At 36.7% G+C, this 23,737-nt stretch overlaps 1 protein-coding gene across 1 annotated transcript; it reads left to right on the top strand.

Annotated features, from left to right (window-relative positions):
- The first annotated feature begins 1,892 nt into the window (after positions 1 to 1,892).
- Positions 1,893 to 16,507, top strand: LOC145764809 (E3 ubiquitin-protein ligase RNF10-like). The gene is made up of 13 exons (XM_082576487.1): positions 1,893 to 2,296; positions 3,358 to 3,536; positions 5,210 to 5,379; positions 5,660 to 5,750; positions 6,142 to 6,326; positions 7,330 to 7,480; positions 7,900 to 8,007; positions 8,544 to 8,685; positions 9,322 to 9,524; positions 10,043 to 10,177; positions 13,180 to 13,399; positions 13,879 to 14,084; positions 14,302 to 16,507. Exons 1-13 carry the CDS (start codon positions 2,224 to 2,226, stop codon positions 14,560 to 14,562), a joined length of 2,124 nt encoding a protein of 707 aa, XP_082432613.1. The 5' UTR covers positions 1,893 to 2,223; the 3' UTR covers positions 14,563 to 16,507.
- Positions 16,508 to 23,737: the final 7,230 nt, after the last annotated feature.

Raw genomic sequence — 23,737 nt, 5'->3', positions numbered from 1 at the left:
TGAACGCGATACGCACGCTGTTACGGTGATTCACATTATATAAATAACTCATTGGGGGGGGGAAAGTAAGTTAATTTTGGGTTGATTCAACGTTCGAGTCAGCACAAATCGATTTAATTTTCCCGGCGAGTTATATCGCGTAACAACAATACCCAATAAGAAATTTCCGTTTGTTTTACATTAATTCGACATCTAGCGACGTTAAATTATCATGAAATAACGTTAATTGCTCAATTTACGTATACAGTACACTAACATAATTTCGGCACAATTAGGATACTGCGTGCAACACAAAGTCTGTTGGATAAAGAACTAGTCAGAATCGGGAGATGAGGTTGTCGCGTCGTCACTGGAATACTTGAAGACGCAAAACTGCCCGTTCATGAACGCGCGATGCCATATGATCGGAAGCATTACTTTTCTTTTCTGCCGAAGAACAATTTATCCAATTTTGTACCACTTTTCATATTCGCAACGATACCGGTCAAAAATAAGCATTCAATGAAAGAATAACTTTTGCGTACCAATTAAGCCAGCATTTATAAGGTTGCAAACTTTTTACAGTTCACAAGAGCATTGTCAGCGCTTAAAATAGCTTGCGTGATGCTCTGGGCTACCGCCGTGTGACACACGATGAAGAAGAAGCGCATAAAATTTCGTTTGATTAAAGCATACGGCAATTGCAGCCGCAATCCAAGGTTTGTTGATTTGGCGACGGCAATGTTTTTGCCATCGTAGATGGAAGCTAATTTTGCGGGCTGCGTAATCTTCACAGTTCTTTTTCTAACTAGTTACGAGTTATCGCCCAACACTAACTGCCACCAAGATGAGATCCCGTTTGACTGGTGAACATTTAAAAAGCCTAAATTTGTTATATACACTGCAATAAGCAATTTTGTGATGTTCATTGCTTTTATAAAGTCATTAAAATGTGTTGATGGTAAAAACGATCAATTATTCTAGAATAGATATCTGTATTCTATATTCGGTTTCAGTATTCTAGAATAGCTAATTATTCTATTTTGCCAATCCCTACGATTGAGTCACTTCGGGTCAAAATTTAGTTAAAAATAAAAGAAAAAAACGCTTCTGCGTAGTATCGAACTCATTCCCTCTGCAGCACCAGCCCGATACGTATCCTATGCACCACAGAATCAGTTGAACATAAGTGTTGAATTTAGAACCTATATAGGCACTCTTCTCGTCTTTTGCTTTGAAAGAGAAAAAGAAAAAAATGCCTATATAGTGACGTCATGACCGGTTAAATAGTGTTTCAGATTCAAAGACCCGCGCCAGTCAAATAGCCAGTGCTGCCAAACAAAAATGCGAAATTTTTAGAAGCTGTAAGGAAGCTGAAGGAATAGTTCAAATGACTTCAATTTTTTTTTAGGTTATTTAGATAATCTAAACAATATTGTAATTGTATAATATCTACCCAAACTAAAAATATTTTTGAAAAAAATTGTGTTTTTGACCCCATTTTTCGATTTTCGGGCCCCATGAGGAGGCTGAAGACGATTTTTTACGAATCTCAAATTTTGTCATGATTGTTTTCTCACTCATTGGCACCATGTCCCTACTACTCCAAGAGAATTAAAAAAAAAAGTTCAAAAACGAGCCACCTTACTGTAGAGTCTACAGGTATGCGACAGTGGCGAGATTAAGTTTTCAAAGAAGCTTTCTCAGTCCAAAGATAAAGATCAAATCAATGAATCAAACAACTTCAGTTTTGAAAGCTTGTGCATGGTGCCAAGAAAGGCCATCTATTTTCCTTGGCCACGTCGCCATTTCATTATGTTGGAGTATCTATATTTGCGGTGAATATAATTTAGTGATAGTGTCTGTACATTCGAAGTTCATCACTAATACATGATAAAATTAAGGCCTGTCTAATACTTGAAATATTTTGCAGGTGGAGAAACTCAACAGTTTCACCATCAACCTTAGCACAGGGTACCGTGTATTCTTACTTGACGTCAATTGCCCTCCTTATATAGGAGTGACTAAAAGTGAAGGAAGAATCCTTCACTAATCTTTGTTCAGTTTCTCACATTCTTCATTTTTCCTTGAATCACACCTTTACTACAAAAAATTACTTTAAATTAGTTCTTGATAAACATGGCTTTTTAACTTTTCTCACAATGTTCTTAAAAATCCACTTAATATCCCTGGTCCGAGAGACCGACATATTTTCTGATATCCATCTAACCTATTTTTTCAAAAATGGCACAAAGATCCAACCCTGTTCCCATCAACAAAAGCTTGAGTTCTGAAAATGTATGCAAAGTCAAAGAAGGTTTGTGACTGATGATCAACATTATGCTGTAATTGCTGTATCAATGTGTTATTTATATGCCCAATCAACAACTTATTTAAATTGTCATCAGCTCATAATCTTGTATTAAATTCAAATTTGCTATTAAATGTATAATTGTATATATACTGGGGGCTGAGGCATCCATCAGCTTATAGCTTATTATTGCCATAATATTTTCCAACACGCTAGCCTAGAGGTAACTTTAAATACTGATTGTCGGTGTTGCCAAACATTTTGAAATTGCAATGTTAACGAAACCAAATAAATCAACCATATCAAAACCTGCAACTGCTGAAATTTTCCGCTGTTTAGACACAAAACTTGTTCAATTCTATGGAAAAATCATGAAACTGGCAATCTTGGGCAGTGTTGGGGACTGGCAGACATTTTTAGAGTTGTCAGACCTTAAGCTGCCAAACTAGCCCGGTTGAAACTATCAACCCTGGCGATGTATGACAATCGGTATTTAAAAGTACCATACCACTAGCCTAGTATGTATAAATGGATTTTGTTTTATGGTCTTCAGTGCTAAATGTGATACACACAAGGCTAACTTGTGGAATGTTTAAGAACAACGGCACTATCTGGTAGCCTATGCCACAAAGAGTAATGATAATATGTCATGCTTTAAAAGCTGAAGTCTACTTACAAAACAAAAATAATTGCCTAGATAATTAAGTTGTAAATATTATATTTAAGTGATATTAATGAAAATGCATCATGTTACATTTGCATTGATATATTATTTAGCTGAAGCCTTAAAGCTCGTTTGTTAGTTTGAATTCTTCTGATAACCAAATTTACATTTTTCTCTACTATAACTACTTCACCACATTTAGGTTCATTTCATTCTGGCGTTAGCTCCTGAAGCGAGTCAGATGAAAACCTGCAGCTTTGAGCTATGTGCAATTGTGCATTGTGCAACCTTCTACTCACGCAATTTTCTAGTTTTGTTCCAACAATCATCTCTTAGCTGAAGTCACGATCATTTTTGATATAAGACTGTTAGACTGGTATTGTCAACTGACATGTTTTTACAGATCGAATCCGAAATACAAATAGTTCTTCCAAGTTTAAACAACGAAATGACATTGGAAATTCAAGCAAGCAGCATCCATTTGGAAAGAACACCCGTCAGTATGGAAATGGAAAAAATCAATTCAACAATTCCAGAAAACTACCAGGGCCAAAAAGCACTTGGGCTGGAAAAAGAACCAAGGTTATTTAAGGCTTCTTCTTCTTCAATTGCCTTGCCTGAACCAGGCATCGACGGCCTCAGATGAATAATTAGACCAAATGTTCCTATTATATGTTGCATGGATAATTGTTTCTGTTTTGTCGTTAAATTGTTCCAGATGTGTTTGTCTTTGTCTGCCAGGTGCCCGCTTTCCAAAAATTTTACCAGTTAAAGAGAGATGCTCCAGTTTTTGCTTTCTTATTACATGGCCGAGAAATTTATATTGTCTGGTTTTCATACTTTTTAACAGAGTTCTGGTTTGGTTCACTTGGTGTAGAATTTCTTTATTTGTTTTCTTTGCCAGCCATGAAATGCGTTGCATTCTACGGAAACACCACATTTCAAAAGCATTAATCTTTTCTGCCATTTTTGTTGAAATATTCCAGGTTTCAGAGTTGTAATGAAAAACAGGATAAATATAGCATTTTAAAACTCTAGATCTTGTTTTGAAAGAGATATTTTTATTGCAAAGAATTGGTTTCATTTGTTGAAAGCTTGCTTTTGCTTGGGCTGTTCTTATGTTGAGCTCTGTTTCGTCTCTTGCATCCCAATTCACCATAGTACCGAGGTATTTGAATTTTTGGACCTGTTTAAGAATTGTTCCATTAACTGATAAATTACAAATAGGAGTTTCGGTTGCTTTTTTCTTTGTTATGACCATTGTTTCTGTTTTCTTTTTATTTAATTCCATGCCAAATATCTTGCTTTTCGTACACACAATATCTAATATGTTCTGCAGTTTTACGTCCGAGTCGGCTATCAAAACGGTGTCGTCAGCATATCGTATGTGGTTAATGTTGTTTCCTCCAGTACTAATACCTCTTTCATCTTCAATATAATATGTCTTAAAATTATTTCGCTGTATAATGAGAAAAGGTCAGGTGATAGCACACAACCTTGTCTTACTCCTTTCTGAATGGGCGTGTAGTCACTGCAGTCATCATTTATCCTGATAGCAGCTGATTGTTCGTAATATAAATTTTGAATGATTCTTAGATCTTTGTCGTCTATTCCAATTCTGTCGAGCATGCATAACATTTCATTATGTTGAACTCTATCAAAAGCTTTTTTTTATAGTCGATGAAGCACAAGTACAGGTCTTTTTGCATTTCGATTGATCTTTGAGCGAGGTTTTTCAGAATGAAGACCGCATTCCTTGTTCCTTTATCAGGCATAAACCCATATTGGCATTCGTTTATTTCTGGGTGTAATTTGTTTCTAACTCTGTTCATGATGACTTAAATATTTAAGGCTATTTAAGTTTAATTTGTCAACAATTTAGACCCCTGTTTGTTGTATTTAAAGAATATATTTAATCAATTATTATTTTGGTTTGATAAGATCTGAAATGCTTAGATAGTTCTTTGAACTTAATAAAGTGCAAGTTTAATTATCATCATGTAAAATGGTAGTGTTGATAGGGTACTAGAGATACATATATGCCTACCTATGCAGTATGCAGTGTAATTATTGTGCTTTGCAAAAATAAAATCTATTTAAATAAGGTTGGTTAAAGATAATTTGATGGATCAAAGTTGATATCTATTATACCAAAATAAGTTTAAACTGATTCAAATAAAAAAATTGATTTGCATTTTTATTTGTTTCGTAACTGTTGTTATATATTTATCTCATTCTTTGTGTTTACATAATAGGTGACGCCAGAACAACGAGATGAAATGGGAGGAAGAAAAACCAACTTAAACCATCTTTTAAATTTCACCTTTGAAAATGAGGAAAGCCTTCGTTCTGGGCCGAGAGTTTTCTCCAAGTCTTTGGGAATGAACAGAGATGTTTACAATAAAGAGCAGTTTATCCAAGCAAAGTATGAACAGTCCAGATGTGTTCACTACATTTCATGATAAGCAGTGCTATATGTATAAATCTTCTTTAAAAGAATCCTTGGCTCTCTTAGAATTGGACACTTACATTTGTTTAAAAAGTTTCCTTCGGTTGTCAATATTATATTATATCAGCTTTTATTTACATGATCTGAATTAAAAAAACTTTTTTGTAGACCAGTGTTATCTACAAATAGCATTTTATTTCCTAATTTCAAAGGATTAAATGTTAATGCTGTTTCAATATAACGTGTGTTTTTGCAGTTGCCAGATGATCGTGCAAGAAGGTGAAGATTACACTGCACACTCCGTCGATGCTGATTTGGTGATGGATTGGGAGAAAGTTGAAAAAATTGTATGTCGTCTGAGAAAGTTGTTTCAACAGTCTTTTGTAACTTATAAGGTTAACTTATATTTTCTAAATTGTGACTTTTTGTTCCTAGTGGGCAAGTGTAAGTGCAATTCGCTCAGTAGTTTTCCGTTAGAAATTTTATCAGCTATTCTTAAGACGATTTCCCTCTTTTTAATGAAGTTGAAGGGAACTGGTGATATTTAGCGTTGTTGTTTCTGCTGAAGATTAGTCATACTTTCTGGGTTGTTTTTCACCAATCGGATTCCTTACAAGTTTAAGTCTTTTTGATCAATCAGTTGCTTGGCCAAAAGCAATAAGGAGACTTTAAACAAGACAGATTGTGGCAGAGATTTGTTGCCAAATACGATTGTATATATTATATTATTCGTCCCAGAATGTATGGAACAAAGAAATTTCCACCTGCCCAATCTGTTTGAGTGATTTCTGTGCTGCTCGTATTACCAAATGTGGCCATACTTTCTGCTGGCCATGCATACTGCATTATCTAGCACTCGATGAACGGTCCTGGAGGAAATGTCCAATTTGTCATGAGGCTGTTCATAAAAAGGATTTGAAAAGGTATGAAATCTTACCTGGTTGTTGCGTCTTTTTTTGCTTTTATTGTTTTTGCTTGTAACCACCAAACGTACCCTTTTCAACTATTTCAAAATTACGGAATTGAGAATCTTTTCAATGACGCAAGAGCTTTTGCATGTGTAAAGTATCACCGATATTTAGAAAAATACCAAAATTTTAAAACTCATAAATTTTATATATAATATAGAAAATTTGTTTTCTTGCGTATATAATATATATATAAATTAAAGCTTTGGTAGAGAGTTTGCTTTGTTGAACCATAGAGAAATAAAACAGAGTAACCTTAGCGGGTTTAACATGTATATATGTATGGTTTATCGTACAAAAAGTATGTTAAACCCGCTAATATATAAATTATAATGCAATTTTTATTCATTCGTGATTTGTAAAGACGGACCTCATAATTTTTGCAAGATGGACATTGCGAAATAGATTTTGTTTGATTTCACCGTACCGTAGTTGGATAGTTTGAAGTTCGTTCAATTGAAGGTCTATGTTTAAGAACTACTGCAGTCATAATTTAGTTTAGAAATTTTGACTCGCTTATAATGCTAAAAATGTTTACCGTATTTGTATAACATTGTTTACCGTATTTGTGTTAACATTGTTTACCGTATTTGTATTAACATTGTTTACCGTATTTGTATTAACATTGTTTACCGTATTTGTATTAAAATTGTTTACCGTATTTGTATTAACGTTTATTGGTCAAAGCCTCTTCTCGTGCACGTAAAATTTTATTTCGTTAATAAATTGAGTTTTACATTTTAATCCATACGACTTCATCATAAACTATATAGCTTTTAAAAACTTTCAACCAAAACCATTTTAGGCTTAATTTGTTATCAATGACTTCAGAAAGGACGCCATGCTTTAGACTAGCCTACCTTGTCATTTAAGTATATAGTTCTTAAACTGATATCTTCAAATGCTTTGTGTGAAGCAATGTCCTTACAGTGCGTAACAAAGTTTCCATTTATTTCAGCGTGTCTGTGTTTGAGGATAAGAATTACGAAGTTCACGATGTGATAACCATGCGCTTGAAGAAGCGATATCGTGATTCCTCAATTGCAGTTGAAGCCCATCAGGAAACAAGCGACCACAGCTTTCAGTTGAACGAGACGTTGTCAGCCTTGGTAATTTTTGAAATATTTACCTTTGAAATGAAACGTCATATAGAATACACTATAAGGATAGTAATCGACGCCATCACAGGATCTGTACAGCTTGGTGATGCCGAAGAGATTGATGCACTATTGCAGTCAATCTTTCTGGATTAGTATTTTATTTGAAAAACTGTAGTTAGACAAAATGTTTTGAAGATTGATGCAATGACATTTAACACAATGTATCATCTAGTATTTCGTGTTCAGGTTTATTTAGTAAAACTTTTATTTAGAATTTATGCTGTTTATATGCGATATCGAATGGACAGCTGACAGCTCTCCATAAAGACTTTGCAGCATGGTTATTGGTTATTTTATTTTTTTCTGCAACTGTACTAACTACAGTTTTCAGCGACTTAAATTGTATAAGAAGTTGTCTTTTGACACAGGACCAAAGAAACATAAAGTACTTAGTAGCCAGCTCTGAGCAAATTCTTCGGACGATTGTCCATGTGGAAAAATCTCAGTTGGAATTTAAGCTTGCCACCGAGACTGATGTGAGTCTTATGGTATTGCGTGTTGTCAAAAAAAGAAGGCTTTTAACATTTTATGAGATGCAGTAGCTCATCAATCTTCTCTCGTAATGAGCATTTTAGATCTGAAATGCCTTGGCATCTTGAAAGATTATGAAGTCTAGCTAAGCTAAATTGCTGACCGTGCAATGTTGAATAGGCTACCACATTCAGTGAGCACGATAGGAAATCCATGCTGTGTAACAGCACTAGAGCTTCTAACTTTCAACAACCTGCCCTGAAATTTTTTTTTGAATTTTGTTCTAAAAAATGTTTCACACGTAACAACAAGATGGCAAACAACTTTTATGCTTTCGGCTGATCTTCCTACCACCTGTAGTCTATCAATTCAAGACGAGAGTTTTGAAAGTTAAAATTAATATATGCGGCTGGTCTGTGTGTATTTGTTTTACTCCATTTGAGTTATAAAATACTGTTAATAATGATTAGTTTAAACATTAACATACGAATATGTATAATAATAATAAACAGCAATAAGATTCTCATCATTTTCGCGGCAGGATTTTGAACAAACTTTTGTCCAATCGGCCTTGGAGTTGTGCAAACTACGTGAAGCAGCTCTACTTGAAACAATCGCTGCATCGGGAAAGACCAAATCGGCATCTAGTGGCTCAAAACCAAACAAGAATGACTTCATCTCAAGTGCGTTGCTTGCATCTTTATATCGACTTTTATATTTTTGTATTTGAATTGATTGTGCAACCAGTATGAGTCATTACTGGTTTTGATGCTTTGTTGAAGTTCTGCCATGAGTTTAAAAATTGAATGAGGCTGTTCACCAGGTGTCTAGCTTAACAACATGATACGTTCTTGTGGTGTAAACTAAGCTGAACTATATCACACCATGTTGCTGTAAATCAACTGAACATGCAAAATGAAATTCAACTTCAAAACAAAAATTATCACACGAGTTGAATTTCATTTTGCATGTTTAGTTGATGACAGCAACATGGTCCTCTGTTTTGCCATTCTTGGGAGGCAGTCATTACCTGAACTAGCCTCCTGAAGAAGTCAGTGGTGTCTGATTGACGAAACGTCGGAATAAACGCATATTATCACCTTACACACATTCTGATGTTGTTGATTCGCCATGATTGTTATGTCTTTACTTTGCAAGTAGGCTATGTTGCACATTTGAAATAGAATGGCTGTTTATTATTATTATCCAATATCCATGTTTTCGTCAAACGATTGATTCTTGCGATACCCATTTAATTAGTGTAGGTTGCTCTGTTCCAAACAAGGTTTGCTTTTAAATTCATTCTGCTAACAAAACAGACGACTCTATGACGGATGTAGAATCTGTCGCGTGTGATCGAAGCACTGGACATGAAACCACTCCTGAAGAAGAGGAGCAAGCACAGGATGTTGCAGCTTCAGCAACCGATGCGGATTCAAACACTTCGATTAATTCCCTAGCTTTCGAAGATGATCAAGTTGGAACAAATCCAGCGGACGAAAATATCTACTATTTCTACCAGGTTTGCCTTGTACTTCAATCAAGCCAACTAACGCTATTTGTGAACTTGCATCACAACTTGATCCAAATTCAGACGGAACAACGTTATTGCTCTCGTTTGTTTGCGATTGATAAGAGACATGATAGATTGTAGTTATTTCCAAATTTGGAAAGTTTAATTACTAATATCTCCCATTGCAAAACACTGTTTCCATTTAATTGTAAGCTTCTAGTAATATAGCATTAATGCAAAATTAAGCGGAGAATTGAACGGTCTTATCGCCGAGTGAGATGGAAGTCTATTCGTAGAAAGTGTTCAGAGTCATTCTTTTCACATAGTACACTTCGCATATTCGTGTGGGTGGAACTGGTGAAAGTTTCATTTCGTTTATTTTTATGAATAAAATATTTTACATTTTTGCCGTGACTTGGAGTTTGAAAACGCAATAACTGCGCATGCGTATTATGTAATCAAACGTATTTGACTTCTTCAAAAAAGCGTTCCTTAAATTTATTTTCAAATTGCACTGTTTGTGGCAGGCTAATGACGGTCAACATATTTATCTTCATCCGCTCAACCTGCGTTGCCTTCATCGTCACTACAAGAGCTACCACAACTGTCCTGCTGAGATCTGTGCTAAAATTGTGGAAAGCGAGGAATTGACCATGAATGAGGTCAGCCAAGTTATCATATGACTAAGTTTTTAGAAAATGAATCATTGAGGAAAATACTTTGATAGATTAATTTTTTAGTTTCGCATATCAATCAGGAGGCTTTGCGTATCTGATACACACCCAGCTTAAGAGGTCAACAGTTTAAAATTGAGACATGCATTTTGCAGCTCAATAGTTCTCGTTTATTTTGACTCTACCTGCATAAACCCTTCAGTGTCAGTTGCAATTGGACACAAATACTCTCGTTGCTTACGTTGTGCACTGTTTGTTGGATTGTGTGTCATATGCTTCATCACTAACGTAGTGAATTGTCGGACGTTTGTAGCATTGACTTTGGACTTGACCAGGGCTGCGATTTTTTCTTTCTTGTCGAACGACCAAAAATTCTACGCTTGTTTGTCGAATAGTAATATGACGTCACAAGAGTCAGATTGTAAGCGTTTGGCCGCGAGTTACCGCACAAGTCGTGTGGTATCAGAGTCACTTACTTTAAGTTTTTAATCGCACGCTGGTTAAGTGATTCCATCTACGACGGCAAAAACATTGCCGTCGCCAAATCAACACACCTTGGATTGCTGCGACAATTGCCGTATGCTTTAATGTTTTCTCAAACGAAATTTTATGCGCTTCTTCATCGCGTGTCACACGGCGGTAGCCCAGAGCATCACGCAAGCTATTTTATGCGCTGACAATGCTCTTGTGAACTGTAAAAAGTTTGCAACCTTATAAATACCGGCTTATTGTTACGCAAAAGTTATTCTTTCATCGAATGCTTATTGTTTACCGGTGTCGTTGCGAATATAAATCATCGTGAAAGAAGATACAGTTAAAAAGTGGAATTTACCTGCTATAGATTATCAAACAGAAGGAAAAGTTAGCGTGGTATTTTGCAAAATTTGTAAAGAATATTATGACGGAAACAAATCGGAATTAGAAAAGCGACGGGGTCAAGTTAAAAAAGTAGTACAAAATTGGATAAACGGTTCTTCGGCAGAAAAGAAAAATAATGCTTCTGATCATATGGCATTGCGCGTTCATGAACGGGCAGTTTTGCGTCTTCAAGTATTCCAGTGACGATGCGCCAGCTTCATCCTCCCATACAGCGTCTTATGATTCCGATTCTGACAGCTAGTTCTTTATCAAACAGACTCGTGTTTGCTCGCAGTATCTCAATTGTGCCGAAATTATGTTGGTGTAAACGTAAATTGAGGCAATCATCTCGCAGTGAAATATTAATTTGTTACCGGTACCTGGTTGAACAATTAACGTTATTTTATGATAATTCAAAGTCGCTAGATGTCGAATTAACGTAAAACAAACGTAAATTTCTTCTTGGGCATTGTTACGCAGGCAGGAAAATTCGTTATTTTTGCATTGACTTCACGTCTGTAGACGTTGAATCAATGTAAAAATGATGATTTTTGCTGTCTGGGTACGCAATGTAACCCGCCAGGAAAATTGAATAGATTTGTGCTGACTCGAACGTTGAATCAACCCAAAATTAACTTTTCCCCCTGAGTTATTCAACGTAACAGCGTGCGTATCGCTAATTTTGGTATTATTACATCACTACAAATCAAACAGTGCAGTTGTGACTCGTGATAGACTACTCTAGTATATTTTTTGCTTCTCGATTTTTCGATTCAACGTCTGCAGACGTTGTATCAATGTAAAAACGACGGGTTTTGCCAGCTGGGTTGTGTGCTTTTGTGAATGCAAATGCAAAATCGCCCATTACGTAATCACAGAAATCCTTTTAGTGGATGGAAGTCAAGTTGCAGCCGTGTTTATCTGTCTACTATTCTTTATTTACATTGCAAAACATTTCTGCAATCTTGGAACAACAAGTGCATAAGTCAGACATAAATCCAAACTTGCAAACACGTTGACAATTAAAGTAGCCTACTTCGGTTATTTTGACTATAAAAGAAACCCGTTGTGTCGAATAGCACAAAACGTGTGTGGCGAAATGTTTGATGCCAGGCGTTGGAACTTCGATCAAAGCATTCTCCTGCAGTGTTCAAAATGGCGGCGCTGACGCCTTGGGAGTTTCTCGTGTGAAGCGACGCGTTTAGACCTTGCTTTGAAGTACCTGGCGCAAGAAAGTTTACGTAAGTCAGCACTTTTATGATTGCATCACGTGATGCCCCCCGATTGTTCCTCGACCTGACGACGTTTAGTCCTTTCTCAGTTTTTTTTTTCTATTTTATTTTCCTTTTTTTTTCGTTTTTTTTCGTAAGGCACGGCGTTTGTCGAATAGTGATGGCGCGTGTCGAGTGACCTCGTCACCGAAAAAGGCAAAAATCGACTACAGTTCATTGGCATTAACTCCCATATGTCAACAAGCCACTTATATAACATGTATTCTTTTGTCTGAATTGCAAAGAATACAAACGTTTATTGCATGGCTGCTCACTTCCGGCGTATTGTCTCACTTTAGTTTTGTGTCATTGGCGTGTCAGCTGCGCCATGCCTTGGTGGTTTGTGACAAAACTGATTCTTTGTCAACATAAACAATACGTCGGACCTAGTCAGAATGTTCTTTCAACGTTTGCATAAAAACATGACCAATTAATCAACAGTGTTGGATTGTTTCATTTCATTGTTTCATACAAACTCTGCAAGGCAAGTGCGACTGCTGCCGTTGCTGCTACTCGTTGAAACGTTGCGTTGTGTGCTTTGTAGTTGATAAAAGTTTTTTCGTCGAGTTTTTTATCTCTCTGTTTATGATTAACTTCATGCATAACGTCACCAATTTGTGTCAACATCTAGCCTCAAAGCAGCATGCTTTCAAGCCAAGCACATCTTTCACTTTGCTGCTTTGGGACTATACTTGAACTTTTTTAGCTGGCAACTTCTGCATTTCTGTATTTCCTTCGAGGAAATTGTACTTATTTATAAACAAATACTTATATATAATTTGATTTTTGGCAATTGCTCTGAATCACTGACGTTTGGTCGCTGATGAAAATAAGTTTATGAGTGGTGAATTTTTTTTGTAGACAACCAGAAAGCGTTATCGCTTTCTTTCCCACCTCCCTCTTTCGTTGGAGTTCCGCATCGCTGAGCTTGACCTTCGACCCCCTATTGTCTCTATGACAACTCTGAGTACATTTCGAGAGGCATTTGATCGACGAGCAGGTTTGCGTCGAAAGAAAGCTCGGGATGAGAAGAGAATATTGAGGAAAGCCCAGAATGAAGCACTTCGAAAGCAGGGCAAATGTAAGTTGTTGCTGCTCGTTTTTATTTCCGATGTAAATTCTACAATCTTGACATTGGCGTCTTCACTATCCAGTACACGATAGGTATGTTGATGATAGCACGATTGATTGTGTGTTTGGCGTATTGAGACACCTCTGCGAGATCACGTATATACCTTCTAACTATCTGCCGTTTGCTCTAACTTTTTTTAAAATTAGCTTCATGGCTAGTCTGGCATTACCATAGGGCCATAATCAAAATTTTCGATCCAACAATTGAATGTAGATCACCTTGTTACCTTCAAACCAAACTAAACATTTTTTTCTGCACATTTATGCATCCAAGCATTCGTCATTGGTTTATTGCTAAAGTGCAGTACTGCCTTTACAAAATGACACATAAACTAAACAAAACTATTTATTATAATTCTCCGCTTATTATTATTTACCTGATCTGCGCTTGAGATTGATGTTTCTTCTTCAATGAACAAATTCTGACAGATCCGTCGGCTCGGATTAACTTGGAAAATCAGCGACAATTTCCAGACATTCAGGAGAGCAACACTTCCGCCTCGTTTTCCGTTCTCCTTCCTCCACCCGGTACTACTCCGAGTAGCGAGTCTCTTGTGTCTTCTTCATCAGATCTGAGCATGTCTCCAGATGGGAATATTGCCAGCGGTTCGAAAAGTGGTCCATCGTTTGCCCAGGTACAAAACAAGTTTATCCGTTAAAAGCAGTCTGTGTACTGTGCGTTTTTCTTTTCAGAAATCTTAAGTTAAATTTTGTTCTTTGGTTTTTACGCATAATAATATTATGTAAATCTTGAGGGCAAGAGGAATACACATCTTGATTATCAAACTGTTGTATCCAGTAGCGGATCTAGAGGGGCATTTGGTCACGCTACATCTTTGCGTTTGTTCTCAGATGCTTAAGTTCTCCAAACCGGACGAACAATTCAATCAATCGCGCCGCCGCACCTCTTCATGTCAATCAAATACTGCTGTGTCGACCAATCAAGATGCAGAAGATGACGACTATACTGCCCCACCCACCTATCAGTCGTCATTCGGTGACGCTCTCTGCTCAGCTCTTGACAACATGACACCACCAAGTGGTGGAAGCACCAAGAAAAAGAAAAAGGGAAAGAAAGTTTTGCTGTTCAGTACAAACAGCCAACATCGTTAATGTGTATCAAAAATACTCGTTATAAGACTTAAAAGCAAAATTGAGCATGCCTTGTCATTTCAACTTGGTTTAACATGTAAATATACTAGAGACACTTCTGTTGATTATACTACAAAGTTATTGTGCGTTGTAGTCTATCTGTACATATGTTTAACGTTTCAGCTGTTGCCCGGTGTGCCACGCTATGTTTAGTGGCTCCCTTGGTCAACCACAAACCGCTTAAGTAGAATTGAAACCATCAATTCCTGGCGCACACTAACGCAATACAAAAGGAGATTTCTGTTATTGCGTTTCTTGTCAGGAATATGCTTCGAAAGACTTAAAAGTTTGGATAGTGTTGTGTCTAATTGGCTAGAATTCCTTAAACTCGATAGATCTAGCAAATTACCTTGTGCTTTGGGAGTTGATTTTGCGTTTTTTTTTACTGTTTTTTAGCTGTTGTGTTGGTGTGCATTCTCTTTTGGATGTGTTTCTCTTAGAAGACTCGATAAGACTAAAAAAGTCCTAGGGGCGGACCCAGAAAGTAGTCTTAAAGGGAGCGATATCAGCAACAGAACATGTGTAATTTGTGTATACATTAATTCAACTTTGCCAATGTACTACGAATGGAGAGTTACTTTTCTGTGGTTTAGGAGAGCGATCGCCCCCCTCCCCCCCCTGGATCCGCCACTAAGAAATCCTGACTGTAAGCAGTGCATCAAGAAAGTCACAATATCGAGGATGTTCGTGCAAATCCGATTTGTTGGACATCATTCAGTTTATTTACAATTGATGGAGATATAAATTGTCACACAACTGAGCGGTATTGCGATGTCTTAAAATAATAATTTTGGTTTGTAAAGATTTTGCGCAATGAACAATTTCCTGTGGAGAATGTAGCTTTTGCATTGTCAGAGCGTTTGCGACATCTTTTTTTATCGCATGCGGACTTCGTTAAACGCTGAAAAATGTGAGTTTGATTGTAAAAAATATATCTTATTAGAATAATTTTTTCAGTGTTGCCATATGGCAAATATATGACTTATCAAATTATATCAACTACAGCCCCAATTAAAAATGAAGTAGGGGTCTTTGATTGAACAGCTGTTTAAATTTGATTGTCAAATTGCTGTGGTAGTTAATTTGTATTACACTACATTTTTCGAAATATGATTTAAACCGTAGCTTTCTTGAACTTTAATTGGTCATCCTTGGTTCACACAATGACGTTGGTTGTAAAAATTGTTGACATGTTTTGTGATCTTTGCTTTCAACCAGATGTGTTTGGAAAGTTAAAATTTAATGAATTAAAAATCCTTGTTTACCAGAAATTAGTAATTGGCTATGTTTTGTTTCTTCACATTTAATAAGATTTTTTAATTTCTATTTCTACCCAAACAGCAAAATTCGTCATTTTTTTTTGCTCCCCTGACTGTGCCCCTGTCGGTAAGCCATGCATTGGACTTGAGGACAAAAGTTTTGTGATTGCGGATGCATGAAGTCCAAAAAGTTGATCACTCTGAATTAGTCATGCATTCGAATGTAGAAATCTTTTCTGAGGAAGTGTAGCTCTTCATCTGCTTTTCTGAATCGACCAAATATCACAACTTGTCATATTTTATTGCAGCGTTTATTATGCGAACAACAGAGCCGTTATACGGAACCTTATAAAAAAGACTACAAGCGAAGTCACTAGACCTACATACGTGGAAAAAAATAAAATTAGTTATGCTCAAATTGTATCAAGCTTGTGGTGAGCGCTTGCCGTGGCCAGTAGCTTATTAGTAGCCTACTGCTCACAGAGAGCATTTTGGACGTTCCCTTTTTTGTAAGCTTTAAGCACATTCAATGCCTGGTTTGCACAATGACTTTTCACTTGATACCAAAACCTTTCATTTTAGTGTAATCCAAAAGGTCACTGTGGATACTGTAAACTGAGTGTCTCATAAATATATATTCAAGGGTTTTCAAGCGTGATAAGTTTTGGTACTTCAACAAATTTCTTAAGCTTCTAGCAACTATTGGTTTGGGATTTTCTTATTTAAAAGCACAAAAACTGTTTTAACTAATAAAACTATGTTTTTTGCAAATAAGACCAACACAATGGATCTTTACGCAAAAGTAGCCAACTTCTTTAAGACGACACTCCTAATTCAGTGTAAAGCCCGATGTTTGCATTGATAAAAAGAGATCCAGAGAACATTAAACATATTTTTTTCTAACTGTATGACCAGAAGTTGTCTTATAGTCCACAAGCCACTGATACCGTGGCTTTCTGTTTTTAATTCGCATTGTCCTTGTTATCCCACATAGCCTAACTAATCGAAAAACAAGCTGCATATCTATCAAGAGCTTATATTTTTAAATGAAAAAAAGCTTGTTCATGGGTTAGATAAACTAAACGTAGCCTAGGTTTAACAATATAATCCAACTAGTTAGGTTACATGTTGAAATAGATTTAATAATTAATTGTTGTATGCAAATGAGAATAATATCATTGAGGTTATATCTACCTGAAATTATACACTACCGTACTCTAAAACCCCTTAGTGGGTATATGGAACTTCGTCGTCAACAAAAAACAAATCAAATGTTTATTATCTTTGATGTTTTCCACATTATAATTTTGTTATTGTTACAACGTCAATTTTTTTCAATTCTTTTGTAGGTTTTCTATAATAAACAAGCTGCAAAATTCCTGAAAAACAAAAACTGAAAAGTAAACTTTACATTATTTAGTAGACTTATTATATCGATTGCAAAGTAGTCACACCTGTACGTTTTAAAATTCTTCAACATTTATCAATTTTGCATTACACAAACGAATATTAATAAGACGTTGTCCTTGAAAACAAACCTGAACAAGAACGTGTAACGTTGCAGAACAAGTTTTTGTAACAGCATTTGTAGAAAGTTTACAAAACTTGAAGCAATGAAGGCAACTAATATGAGGCCTTCTCAAAACAAAGAAAAGAAAATTTAAACATTAAATGAACTTAATATGAAAAAGTCATGATTGTCCTATAATGGAATCATGCCTCTGAGATTATGGTCGTCTCGTCAATCAAGCATGAAAGATATGCCAAACGAATAGGTTTGCAATTCGCAATATTGCGCATGCACTATAAACGCATGAACTTGGCACTAACAAATAAAAAGATAGCAAAATCAAAACCTTAAAAATACAGTTGTCCGCTCCGTTAGCTCAGTGGTTACGCGCCCGGCACAAGATCACGCGGCGTTGGTTCGACTCTCGGGGTGTGCACTTGAGCAACGCATTTCAGGACTGCTCTCCATTCAACGGCACCTATAGTGAATGGAGTAATTCCCCGGCAACAACACTTCAACAAACGGAAAACTTCACTCTGCCAATCTCGGTAACCGGTCCTGCGTCGAGAGCCGCTGCAAGTATGCGAAACTACCAGGAATAACCTATCAAGGCTTTGTCAGTCCGAGGATAAAGATTCAAAACCAATCAACCAACAGTAAGCTATATTGATAAAATATTTTTTAAAATTGGTATCTTTAATTTGCACATGCTTCAAACCTACTCGTTTTGAATCAAAATGAAGTGCATTTGATCAGCCATTCGCACAAAACTGCAGTAGACTAAAGTGAAAAACTGTAGGCCTACAAAATAAAATTTAACAGAGTGAACTAAAGTAAGTTAAGCAGTTGTGAGGTTAAGATTGCGTGCAATTTCATAAATAAAATGACCATGCATCGTGGCCAGATCTCCTTTTGCCGATAAAAATTGACCGAAAGAAATTTTAATCGAGTCTGCTCCCATTCTGGGCTGTCACCTGGACCGGGAAGTGTCCAAGCAAAGTCGTGCAGTCTTGCAGAGCTCAATCAATCAATCATTTTATTTTTCGTTATTAACGCGTCCGAGACGAAAAAGATACTAACTACAAAAATCGATATAGACCCACCAGCACGTTAATGAACGGGAAAAGGTGGCAAAACCTTGAAAGGTTTGTTTAGAACGTGCCTGAATGGAAAATTATGTAGTAGATAGCTTCACAGAGACTGTGCCACTGAGCTTTTCAAGCGGGCAAAGAAAACGGAAAAATTATGGCTATTAAACTATGCTTTTGTTTCTTGTTGACAAAACGGTCACTCACACAGTTGGGGGGAAAAAGTGCTTTTAGAAGTTCAGATCAAGTGACATGAAAAAAGTAGCCTCAGAGACTATGGTTTATTTTATACTAGCCTACCCTAATTATAGCCACTTTAATTTTAATATACAGTACCGCAGACCTAGCTATTTTAATATCCTCTTTGTTTTCTTACCGTAGCATATGGCAGAAAAACATAGTGAAGAAATTTGAAAATATATCTTGTTCTTCACACAAAGACTGGTGCTCCACCCCGATTGCCAAGCAATGCCTGCAGTAACAAGCAGGTTCCACAAGGTGAGCGCTATGTCTTCTACACCAGAAAAGTGATTTTTGTACATTTCTGAAATTGAATATAAAGTCCAATGACAATAGTTTGCATTTTTTTTTGTTAACTTGTGGTAGCCTATAGGTAGGCCTATCACTATAAAACCTCAAACCAAAATCAGAAAAACCGTTGGAAAAACGTCATCGGGTCCACGAAGCAAATATTTTGCAACGCTTTTAACAAAATGATTTGTCACGTAAGGAAGAAACCAAACAGAAACTTTTTGAAAAGTCATTTATGTTTGCTTGGTAATCACTCATCTTTTAAACAATTAATAAAAAAAAGTAACTCAACGGTTTTTAGTTTTTCTTGAACATAGACAGAAATTCCAGGTTAAAGGCAAAACTGTCACACAGTAAGTTGTAGCCTATATTCAAGCAAAAATTGTTTCTGATTATCCTGTCTGCACGCCCACACATAGACAATCAGTTTGTCTAGAGATGTACCCACAGAGGGGCTTGAAGGGGGCAAGGGGCGATCGATCCCCAATATTTTATCTTGCCCCGCAAAAATATGTTTTAAAACTATTACCCGGTACACCGTTTTAATACCATTATATTTCACGTTGAATAGCGTTTTTCCCCCGGCCCCAAATGTTATCTTGACCCCCTCTAAAGCTTTCTTTCTAACTACGTCACAGAGTTTGCTATTTTTACATTATTTACCAGCTGTTAAAGGCTGCCAGAATCCATCTATCATTCCATTCATTGCAAACAATATGTATACAACCCAAATTGTAGAAACAGTAGGGGTCCAAAACAAGATTGTTAAAGAAAAAGTCAGATCCAGGCAAAACCCCACCATCATTAGAACGTGGCGACCTTTTCTGCTGCAAATTTTGCACACAATGTACGAAGTGATTGCGTCTGCACATTTATATATTGCCAAGAACAACCCAATCTAATAATGTAAAAAAGCAACGTAGGTTACATCCAGTGCATGTTCGGTGGAATGTAGATCCTATACATACGTAGCCATGTAAATGTTTTTAGCTATATTGGAAATGTAACCTATTATAATTATTCAACGAATAAGATGCACGGTGCAAATAAAAAGAGTGATACAACAAATAAATTCATAACAGCAAAACCTGATAAGAAAAAGTTTTGTGCCACCTAAGGTTTTTAGTAAAAAATAGTTTAGCTCAAACATTTTTCAAATAAAATAGATTTAAATCAATAAATAGAAATTAAATACCATAAACTCTTCCTAAAGACTTCGATGTTCAGCAAAAAAGTCACGTAGAGCAAATTGTGTTGAATATAGTTATTAATTACAGTAGGCTTAGGCTATATTAAAAGCTTGTTTTATCCTTATCGGGATCTTGAAAAGGTTGAATAAAAACCTTGCAATAAGAGTGAAACAGACTGTCAAAGTTTTTAGGTGATTAATAACGATGTTTGATATAGGATATAGCCTACTGTATATGAATATAGGCCTAATGTAGGGGAGACTGGGGATAAGTGGGACAAAATTTTAAGGGTTCAGAAAAACGCAAATTACGATTTTTTGCTTCGCGAGATTTTATTACTAGCGCTTGTATTTTGTGGAGTTTGATGCCCTTCATCTATTATGGGTTGCATGAAATCATAGGTTTAAAGAAAAATGAATGGTTTGAATTTGAAAGCAGTGAGTCAAATGGGTATATTTGGGACACGTGCAGAATAACTGGGACACAGTGTTAGGAGAAGTGGGACACCTTGGGGTAAAATGGGCAGTACAAAAAATGCACACAAATTTTGCTGTTGAAGCTTGTCTTTTAGTTTTATTACAATAATAACAAACTCAAATAACGAAAATGATGTTAACAGTCAGCACTCAGCACACTATAGAAATGCAATGTTTTAAACATGTTTGTGAAAAAATATCTTTGATCTTTTAGCGAATATCAAGATCTCCAAACTTGACGGCAAATATTATGCTGTCCTTGGTATGAAGTAGCCTATTGTTCCTTTCTAAGATGACTTTGAAAGAATGGAGAAATATAATAATACCAAGTGGAGAAACAGTGTGGGAGTCAAGGACTTGCGGATGAACAAATTTGTTGTTGAATTTATTAGTTTTCCTTAAAAAGTTAACCATCACCTCTTCATCTTCACTAGATGTTTCCTCAACTTGAGCCACATAGAATACAGGATTGAGAGCCTTCTCAATTTTAAATTTTGCAAGATCATATGATCCCACTTGCAAGGCATTCGGATCCACACCTCCTAAATAAATGGGATCTAAAGATTCATCTTCACATTCCTCAAGCTCGTCATCTTCGCTATCAGCCATGATCATCACAACGTCGTCATCACCTGAGCTTTCATCATCAGCAATGTGTTTCTTCTTTTGCAGACGTTTAGGCTAAGCGACACTGCAAAGTTAGACTTTTTCCAGTGTCTTTTCTCAAGATCTAACCCTACGATGAGAACTAGCACTACTATCGCGGAGAACTGGGACAGCCTGTCCCAGTTCTCCAGCATGATGTTTTTACACCATTTTATAGTTCTACCATTTTTCTTGCAAAAAGATGACTTCTTTACTACCATCAATGCAAGCTGATACCTGAAGCAACACAGCAAATTCACTAAAACAAATACATCTTTCTAATTCGAGCACTATTACAAAATAATTCCAAGCCTAAAATTAACTTTTTCCACTCAAAAACTACTTACAGCGACTGAAGTTGAATAGCTGCTACAACTATGGTCTCAACTGCACACAAGTGAAAGGAAACTGATGTTTACGTGAACACGCGATCGTTAGCATGACTGGATGTAAAACGCGGGAAATATTGCAGGTGTCCCAGTTGTAACGCGTCCCAATTATACCCACTCTCCCCTACATATTTAGCCTCATATGCCATATATCTTAGATCAGTAGTTCCCAATCGGGGTGCCGCGGCATCCTGGGGTGTCATTTACAATACTCTAAGGTGCCGCGAGCTGTTTCTCTTATTCTGTTTTTATCTCTCTTCAAACGGTTGGCTAAAATCAATGTTGCTGATGAAACTCTCATGCACGATTGTTTTTGTTACTGTACATCATTATAGGGTGATTTTTTGTCATAGGTCTACCGTAGCCTACACGATGTATAGTTATAATATGCCATATACGTATTGTGGTCATAGGCGTAGCCAGGGGGGGGCGAACGGGGCCATGGCCCCCCCCAAATTTTCAAAGTTTGGATTCCGAAGTTGAATCCTTTGTTGAAAATATAATATAATTTGTATAAATTTATATTGTTTTCCAAGACATTTGGCTATTAACACCCCCCAGGACTTGTTTTAGACACACAGAAAGACACCAATAAATTTTGCAAATCGTACATCGCGCAAAGTTTACGCGATTTACGCTTCTTTTAACTAATCTGTGGAAGCAATTTCAGAATCGCTTACTCTGTAGGGTTTTTGTGTAGCTGAGTTTTTTGTGTTCTCTAATTTTAGCCGCAGTTTTTGCCCGTTTGTGTGTAGATAAGAGCTACCTTTAATAAGGTAATAGCTGTTTATCTGCTAATAAGTTTCATACAAATATTACCCTGAAAGTGTTTCCAGAAAGCGTTATAATCCATTATTTAAGTGTAATTTTGCAAAAAATTTTCGGGGGAGCATGCCCCCGGACCCCCCTAGAATACGCGTGCCTTCGGCACGCTCTAACCCCCACCAGCTTTATTGCTTCCCTTGCTTAACCAACCAGGATGCGCCACTGCACATCAGGTGGCGATGTCTTAAATCAAACATTTCGTCGTTCTCTTCAATTCATCAAATATTTGGCCCCCCCCAAAAATTTTTTCTGGCTACGCCACTGATTGTGGTCACAAATTCGTAGTGTGGCACTTGCTGCTGTTGTGGTTTTGTAATGCTACGTGCAATATCTGTACAAGTTGAGCTGATTGTCGAATGTTGTTCAGTTAGTAGGCAAATGCTGTGCATGGAAAGGTTTTCACCTTTTGTGAAGAACAGTAGCCTGCAGTTTTAGGGCGCGTTCACACTATAAGAAAACATCGCGGCAGCAACGCGAAGCAAACGTTTGACTAGAAAAAAAAGTGTCTACACTACAGTTACTTCAACGCAGGCAAAGCAAAACGAATGCTCATGCCTTTATGACGCAACAATGCTTCTTTCAGCCGCTGTAAAAATTGTTTGATCAGTGTCAATGGTGCCACTACTGGTGTTTTTCCACTAGATCTAGTGTTTTTTTTCGTTATCTAGTGTTTTTTAGCGATTTAGCGCTATGTTGATGTGCATAACTTTGGACAGTGTTCAAAGTAGCCCTACCTATTGTTTTGTTTGGCTGTATCAATGTGTTTTTAGTACTTTTCAAAATGGACTATGTTGCACCCAATGATGACCAAATTTGAGATATTTAGCATAAATACTTTAAAAAACACACGCAAATAACTGTGAAATGTGTTCAAAGTAGCCCACCTTATGGTACGCTTAGTCGCTTACATTTCGGGTGTGGATTATAATGGTAAAAGACGAGGGACCATTTTATTTTGCTCCTGCAACCTTTCCACTCGGGCTTTGAAAGTAAAACACAAGGGCCTTATCCAAACAGGTTATTTGTGCAGATTAAATTATAGCGACATAGCGATTCTATTATATTCGCGCAGTCTGAATTTGGAAAACTGTTAATCAGTGGGCAGCTTGGACTTCCAGCAGATAAACCGCTACACGGTAGGCTACAAACCAACTATCAATGCCGTTTGTATTTGTAGATGAAGCTTTTCCCCTTAGTCAAAACTTGATGTGACCCTACCCTGG

The sequence above is a fragment of the Aplidium turbinatum genome, chromosome 2 (assembly GCF_918807975.1).
Source record: "Aplidium turbinatum chromosome 2, kaAplTurb1.1, whole genome shotgun sequence".
NCBI classification, from domain to species: domain Eukaryota; kingdom Metazoa; phylum Chordata; class Ascidiacea; order Aplousobranchia; family Polyclinidae; genus Aplidium; species Aplidium turbinatum.
The sequence above is the reverse complement of the archived record's forward strand: the minus strand, read 5'-3'. Positions and strand labels throughout refer to the sequence as shown.